Here is a 7,391-nt window from a genome sequence, read left to right as displayed (position 1 = left end):
TGAAGCACGACTGCGCTCAGTCAGTTGTCGTGACCAATGCGTTTTAAGACAACTACCGCAAGTATTCCAATAGTCTTATCCCGAGAGCCAATTGCGATGAATTTCGTTGCGCTGCTAGCAAATGGTGGCTCCTTCAATCCTGCCATTACCGCCAAATATAGATACGAGGTATGGGAGGCAAGAGTGTAGCAATTAATGCCGTGATTGCGGCCCGTGAAGTTTAGTATATTCCTAAGATCTAAGCCTGATATGTCTCGTACATGGGCGGTCTGGCTATTGCCTGCGGATGAAAGGAATCGCCCCTCGGTAGATGCGCAAACCGACCGTGCCCAGTCAGTCTGTCCTTGTAGCGGTTTAACACAGTTGTTTCGCGTTAATATTCCATATCTTTAGAGTCTGTTCACTGCTTGCACTGATAAGAAGGTCCCAATGACTATATTGGCAGTTCTACAGGGTATCGATGTAACGTTCCCATTCACTTGACAACCCCAATAGAGCAACCCTGCTTACCGAAAGGCTAAACTACCTTAGAAGCCAAATCCGGCCTGACATTGAACGCACAAGACTTGGTAGAGGTGAAGCACTGACAAAACGGAATTGGGCGTTATTATATGGTTTTTTCCCGCGATTCAAATTAGCAAGCCAAACAATCTTTAACCGTTTGTGTTCATTTTGGCTTGTATATGGATCAGAATCTTGTCGCAATGGAACAATCCCTTTTTTACTCATTACTCTCTTACACATGTGCAAGCTCTAAGCTTATGGAGAGGTTTGCAATGGGACAATATAGTAGCGGCGGTTTACCGGTAGTGGACGTATAACCACCATGCTTTGAGGATTCTCAAGCGACCTTTCATTTACGATCACAAGACTCCCTACGTCCCACTACGTGCCAATCTAGCTCTATGATATCACGGGCTCAATTCCATCCTTTTTCATATCCTTCTTCATGCCGTAAACCTCGAGAATGTCTCTTGCCGCTCTTTCACCACTCCACCAAGCTCCCGTCGTCGTTCCAAGGCCGCATAGCGGAGCGGTATGTTCTCCAGCGAACCATACACCGCGGTCATTACCCATCAGATTGCCGCCTGTTGTTCCCCTTCCTCCACCGGAGCGCAGGATCTCCAGGTCTTCATCAGCTCTCTCTAGCCCAACTTGAAAGCTCACATAGCTCCCATATCCTGCAAAGGGGTCATTCTGCCACTGACTGCCAAGAAACAAAGTCGGGCGACAAGCAGGGCTGGCTGCACTGTAGTTTGGCATGCGAGAATAAAATGGTTCAGTAAAAGAACGAAGAGTGGCATTGTACGCGTCCGAGTGGGGGGCGAGGCCTGCGAAGGACGGCATGAGATGACGAGAGCAGGGAGGAGCCACGTAGAATACCAGAGTGGGATGAGCGTGAGCAGCCGGAAGCCCTGAAAGGGCGACAAACTCCTGAGTCCATGAGCCCAGATGCTTCGTCAGCGGGTGGTAGGACGGGCTCAAGAAATGCCAGAATATGAACCTCGAAGCTTCGTCGCTCGCAACGAGGGTCGAGGGAGCGGCATCGCGTCTGTCCTTTGCTTCCTTCCAGAAGGCAGTAGGAAACGAAACAAAGACCTTTTCAAGAGCACTATACCCGATGCTATCGATTGCTTGCTCGAGCCGGGGGGGCAGGGAAGGCGTGAAGGCGGACTTGTGTCGTTTGAGCCAGCCGAGAGGGCATGTGATGACAACTTCATCGAAAGTCTTGACTTGGCCACCGGCCAACTCAATGGCAACGGCCTTCTTGTCCGAGTTTCGGGACAAGGTTTGCACCTGGACCACCTTTTGTCCAAGCTGTATGGCATCGGCGCTTCTAGCAGCTTTGCCAATTAGCTGCATGATATTTTTGTACGTCGACGCGACGAAAGCATCGTTGCCATCCATGCCGTCTTCGAGATGAAAGTATTTCAGGCTCTGAGATGCAATGCAGTCTCCAATCTCCGAATTGTACATGTGTATCATTTGTTCGCAGATGATCTTGGACTCTGCGTTGAGATGCGATTGTCTCACTATTTCTAGTACGTAGTCTAAAACGCTTGTCTGGGGGTCGATGGATGATGAGCGCTTTTTGCTGTGTTCGATGGCTTTTTTAAGAGCACCCGCGACAACATCTGCGCATGGATCTGCCTTATCCTTGGGTATTCGCTCACCCGCAGAGTCGAAAAATATAGAGTCGGGTTCGTCGGGGACAATGTCCGTGTCAGTCATGGAGGCAAGGAGTGCAATGGGATTGTTGCTCGTGTCGTGAATCCAGTTGGCGCCCCTTCTAAATCAGCACATGGCACCTTGAGTATCGGGACAAGGCAACTCACATGTCCACCGCATGGCCACCTATCTCCTGTTGAAAGACCTGCTATACTTAGCAAAACGACGGCAAAATTGAAAAGTACGATGCTTACCCGACCCCCGATCCTCTCTCTGGCCTCAAAAATGGTGACCTCAAATCCATTGCGAATCAGGGTATCCGCACACCTTAGTCCGGAAATACCAGCTCCTACGATGCCGACATGTGGGAGTTTGTTCTGCGTCTTCAGCTCCCGAAGAGCGGATTTCCTGGCGTCAGACATGGCTCTCTTCAAGCACTGTCTGGTTATTCTGCCGAGTCTAGGAACAGTTGATATGTGACGCCGGCGAGTTTTATCGATTGATGGACGGGTATCAATGCGTGCTCAGCCACGAACTACCGTGGGGCCGGCCAACTGCCGATGGGCGCTCTTCTTGTTGAAGGCGACTACGGGTAGGGGTCTTTCTCAAGCGTCTGGTAGATTTCAACCTCGATCGCCGATGCAGAGCACCCATGGCCATGTTGGACTGTGGGGTATGCAACAGCAAAAGAGCAATCGTCGCGGCCTATGACGTGTTGCCCGATGCCCTGAGTCTGTGCGAGGTAGCTCCATACCTCATCAGCAAGGATGAACCGTGGAATTGGGAGCAAACTGGGTGCAAGGCCTGACATTGGACGGCGACGGGGACAGTGATAGTGACGGTGTCGGGTGAATCATGTCCGAGGTTGCAGGCCTATCTGTGCGGACACCTTTGGCTCTTCTCAGTGGGAAGCCTAAGAAAGGCCCGAAACGCCAAGCCGTTGAATGGAGATCGTTTGATTTTGAGTTTGCGTCCACTGCAGATTCGTCGTCTGCGCATCATGCAAACCTTGGCGGGACTCTGGATTAAAAGTGCTGGTCTAAGAAGTTCTGCACGAATGGTCAGATCCTCTTGTAGCTATATTTTAAGAGTGAATCAAAGAGAATGCCTAGGACTTCGCATCAACAGGTGGGCGAAGTGGTTGCATCATTGTCAACATTGAAATACCGCACCAGCAAGCGCCGTGCTTTTTATGGGTCCCGGCGCCGAGTGTCGCTGTGGGGCCGATCGGAGTCCGCCTGAGCGGTTTGTAAATTGTCCTCCAAAAGCGGCATCACTACCTCCATCAATTGATAAATAAAGACCTTTGTGACCACGGTGTATAGCGTCAAACACAGAGGAGGCAAGGATCGGATGGGAACAGAGCCGCCTGTCCTTGTCCCCGTCACAGTTCTCAACGTGACGATTCCTCTTCATCGGTCATTTGTATTGATGATGGTTTTGCAAGCAGTCGTCTTGCGCTGCAAATAGTGGGACGCAATGGGAGAGAACTGCCTTATTGGCATGCCACAGGCAAGCTAGCGACACAGCCTCAAGATACAAGTTTTGATGCATTCATACACGCAAGACATCGATCAGTCAATAGAACAGATGGCAATCTTATGTTACAGGATGTGTACTCATGTCCTAGACCTCCAGGTCGGTCCTGATAGTTGTAAGTACCATGGTTTACCAGGTTTGGTAGTACTTCTCCTCCGTCTTTCCGCGGAACCACCCCGAAAGGTTGGCAAGCTGATTGACATTAGCATCCCTGGCTTGGTCCCAGGCTACGCTAAGCTTGCTCCTTGCCTCCTGAATAGCCTGGTTAATTTCGTCGGAGAATTCTAGCACAAACGCTGTCGTGAACTCGCGTTTGGCCAGGTCGAGGGATTCGCCGGGCAGTCGCAAGCGGCCTTCATTTGAATTCGAGAGTTGTTCAATGAGCTCGGTCCCCTCCTTGTCCTCATCGTCTGAGACGCGGATTTCATTGAGGCGGATCATCAGCCCATATCGATTATACATCTGATTTCCTTGGTAGAGAGCCCGGATACCAGCGTCATAGTCATCCTTGTTCAGGACGCGATAGGCGCCGATCGTCTTGGGATCCTTGCCTCGGGACCAGAGGCATGCGTCAGCGTCGGCAAAGTCTCCGTAGTAATACACCGTCGTTGCGTACACAGAAGATCGACCTATCGGCTGCGGGCTCCTTGAAGGGCTTGGTGTCGCGAGCGGCATGCTGCTGTTGGGGGGCTGCAAGAACAGCACCCACCAGGAAGGGAAGTGCGATATAGAGCTCCATGGCGAATGCGGAAGATGAGTGTGTTCCAAAAGTTGATAGCAAGGCGAAGTGCAAACCTAACACAGGAGCCGGTGTGAATTTCAGGTCGTGGCAAGGAGGCTCGGAAAAGCGTCCTCTTTATAGGACAGCTCTGCGCAGTCAACGTACCAGTGCTCGTATAACATTGGCAACTAAGGAAAGTCGCATGGTAAGGTTCCGTCTCAGGCTACGCACAAAAAGTATTGCTTGGTTCTATGCATGCCAGTGCATTGCTGTGTTTTTCTATTAAAAAACTCCGTAATATGGCCGGTCCGCTTCATGGGTCATGTCAATGCATCTGAGGTGTAATAGCAATGGAAGCTCAGTCGGTGGATAGCAACATGGCGCCAAGTGGTCTCATGTTGCCGTAGTGTCCTGTTGCTTTAAATTTGAATTATACACCTGGGACGATTCTGTCGGTATGGAACCCCACATCAATATATATTCGCCGGTATTTGCTTGAGGGCATGACTGCACCAGTGCCCAAGCTGGAAACACATACGCAATCTTGTCGTGGGCACCGAAAGATGAAATATGTGTCCCCTCGATACATGCAAGGCGGGCAAGGGCCTCATCCCATGTTGCTGTCGTACGTACATGATCCATTCTTGTTGGACATTTCCGAGCCCAGAGCTAGTGGTGGGAGCATAATTATCCAAAGCTTGCGACGAGCGCTTTCCTGCAACATAGCAACTTCCTGCAACATTGTGGTAGTACTATTAATATTTTCTACTTTGTGCTAGCTGAGCACATGTGCCTCGTCTTGTCTTGTCATATGGGTGCTGTCCTGCCAGTTGCCGTTTCCCATGGTCTTACCTCATGTTTCAACGTTTCTACTGAGCACGATTCGGGATCCGGAATCCACCAATTGACCCTGGTTGGCTGTAAATGGATATTGGATTCACAAGGTCCGCGCCTGGCAAAAAGAGTCAAGTCTGGTGCAGGCATATATGTCGCCAACGACAAGCACATGACAACTACGAGGTACGAGTAGAGCCTTGCACTGTCAGCCAGCCAGAGCCCACGGATGACGTCTGGTAATATACTAGTCGGCACCAATTGGTACATGTCAGAACAAACCGTTAACAGGTCTTGTGCCGGAGACAGGATTCCGCGCATCTCTAGGTATAAGAATATGCCTCGCCCTCTTTATTTCTGAAACCTCACGCTGCTCGATTGACATTCAACAGCCTTATCATCAACATGCGTCAGTAGAGGACGCTAAACACTTCATCTAAGCCACGGCCATCAACCATCCAAATAAAAACATAGGCCTGCATGGCCTAAAGCCATGACTCGTAAACGTTCACTATTCTTTTTTTGGTGTGTAATCACCATGGCAGTCCGTCTACGCTCAGGCAATGAGAGGCTTATTCTAAGTGTAAATGAAATTCATTTTGAGCTTTAATTTCCTAGTTTACATAGTATATATTTTTCAAGATACAAGTAATGCTAAAGAGAGATATAGTGTTAAAAGGGTAGATTCTTTATGGTAGCTAGACATATGACTCATGTGATTGACTCTGCGATACTGCCGAATGTTTGATTTTTATCCCGTTTATTACTTGTCTTTGTCCAAGTAATGGGTCCTTCTACTACCGGAGCTTCCGGTGTAGTTGCCTGGAGTTGCATGGGCCCTGGTACTCAATCGATACATGGGACCTATTAAAAAAGCTTCAGCTAGTGTCTGGTTGAGTAGAATCTCCAGGGTAGCGGCTTGGTATGAGGCAAGCCTTCGGTTTATTTCGTGGTTGAAAGTCACCGATAGCTTTTAGCGGCCGGTTTATTCGTACAGTGCTATGCTCGACGCGTATAAACGCGGTCGCTAAAATAAAGCGTACTATGTTAATAACTATCATTCAATCAGTGAAGTGGAGAAATCATACTGTAGATAAAATGACCCGTGTAATCCTTAAAATCGCGGGTCCCGTGAATCTATGTGCTCTTATAGGTGAGGCTTTCTAGGCTAGTAGTAGCGTTTAGCAGAGGCACTTGGGCCTCCTGTCTTTCGATGTCACGACAATCATCGGTTTGACCATTGAGCCGTGCAGAAACAAGACCCAGCAATTGCGGCCCTTGGCTGAATACCCCCTATATCCAGCATATAAGTATGTCCTTTTGGCTTGACACTAATAGGGAAAGTTTGGGTGTGATTTGTGGCGCGCAACTCAGGTGTGAGTAAATCGCCGCTTTTTATCCAGCACCTTAGAAACAGCATACATACCCCGAGGCGACAAGGCATGTACAAGCGAGAGATGAAAGACTACACATAGTGGGGTTTATGTCGAGAACCTCTTATATTCTTCAAATCTATCGCTAACCGTCTATAGATACTCGCCGATACTATGTAAGGCATGACGGGTAGGCATATCTAACGAGCTTCAAGATGGCTTGGCACATGACGGCGGCAGCTTCATCATCTGCAGCATGTATTGGGCCTCTTGAAGAGAGTCGGGCTTAATACGTGCAGGAACCGACGGTCTCTGTCCAGGCGCAATTCCGTCTCGCCATCGCACCTGGCTTTCATCTCCCCAGCTCCACCAACCAGTGCCGCCACTCCTGTAGATCTTTTCCCTCTTCTCCCATGAGTTCTCCATGTAAGCTCGTTGCCGCGCAGCTTCTTGTTCCTCTAGCAGCAAATCTGTAGAACTCATTGTGTCCTCCCAGGGTTCCTGCAAGATGCCAACAGAATCCAACCGCCATCTGTCCCACATGACGTAACCCCATCGACGTAGATTATCACGATCCTCTTGATACACCCAATTTGTCCAGGATTCCTCCAGATGTGCCCATCGCCAGGCATCTCTTGCACCCGATCCGGATCTGCGAAAAGGGAACGCTTAGTCAGGAGAGCCTCATCCTCTGGCGACAAGCTATCGAGGAAGACATGGTTATTATGTTCGTTTGCGCTTTGTAACCCCTCATA

The 7,391-nt window shown here is 49.6% G+C and overlaps 3 protein-coding genes across 3 annotated transcripts; all 3 read right to left on the bottom strand.

The window, feature by feature from the left end:
• Nucleotides 1–695: 695 nt before the first annotated feature.
• J3458_016623 (uncharacterized protein) lies at nucleotides 696–2,623 on the bottom strand. The gene is made up of 3 exons (XM_007816834.2): nucleotides 2,424–2,623; nucleotides 2,337–2,374; nucleotides 696–2,287 (listed from the first exon to the last, which is right to left on the bottom strand). The coding sequence occupies exons 1-3, from the start codon at nucleotides 2,589–2,591 to the stop codon at nucleotides 904–906; spliced, it is 1,590 nt and encodes a 529-aa protein (XP_007815025.2). The 5' UTR covers nucleotides 2,592–2,623; the 3' UTR covers nucleotides 696–903.
• A 1,214-nt stretch (nucleotides 2,624–3,837) lies between these two features.
• Nucleotides 3,838–4,447, bottom strand: J3458_016622 (uncharacterized protein; the record flags this gene model as incomplete). The annotated part of the gene is made up of 2 exons (XM_066120996.1): nucleotides 3,838–4,254; nucleotides 4,325–4,447. 2 exons carry the CDS (start codon nucleotides 4,445–4,447, stop codon nucleotides 3,838–3,840), a joined length of 540 nt encoding a protein of 179 aa, XP_065974013.1.
• Nucleotides 4,448–6,846: 2,399 nt separating this feature from the next.
• J3458_016621 (uncharacterized protein) lies at nucleotides 6,847–7,179 on the bottom strand (the record flags this gene model as incomplete). The annotated part of the gene is made up of 1 exon (XM_066120995.1): nucleotides 6,847–7,179. The coding sequence occupies one exon, from the start codon at nucleotides 7,177–7,179 to the stop codon at nucleotides 6,847–6,849; it is 333 nt and encodes a 110-aa protein (XP_065974012.1).
• Nucleotides 7,180–7,391: the final 212 nt, after the last annotated feature.

This window comes from Metarhizium acridum, assembly GCF_019434415.1.
Source record: "Metarhizium acridum strain ARSEF 324 chromosome Unknown scaffold_395, whole genome shotgun sequence".
NCBI lineage: Eukaryota > Fungi > Ascomycota > Sordariomycetes > Hypocreales > Clavicipitaceae > Metarhizium > Metarhizium acridum.
Note: the sequence above shows the minus strand (reverse complement) of the source record. Positions and strands in the feature narration are given on the sequence as shown.

What these genes read in the sequence shown, in the direction of transcription:
- J3458_016623 (XM_007816834.2), bottom strand. Translation starts at nt 2,591, where the DNA reads ATGTCTGACGCCAGGAAATCCGCTCTTCGGGAGCTGAAGACGCAGAAC. An exon ending in GAGAGAGGATCGGGGGTCGG is followed by an intron (nt 2,375 to 2,423) that starts GTAAGCATCGTA and finishes TAAGTATAGCAG; the next exon opens with GTCTTTCAACAGGAGATAGG. An exon ending in GGTGGCCATGCGGTGGACAT is followed by an intron (nt 2,288 to 2,336) that starts GTGAGTTGCCTT and finishes CTGATTTAGAAG; the next exon opens with GGGCGCCAACTGGATTCACG.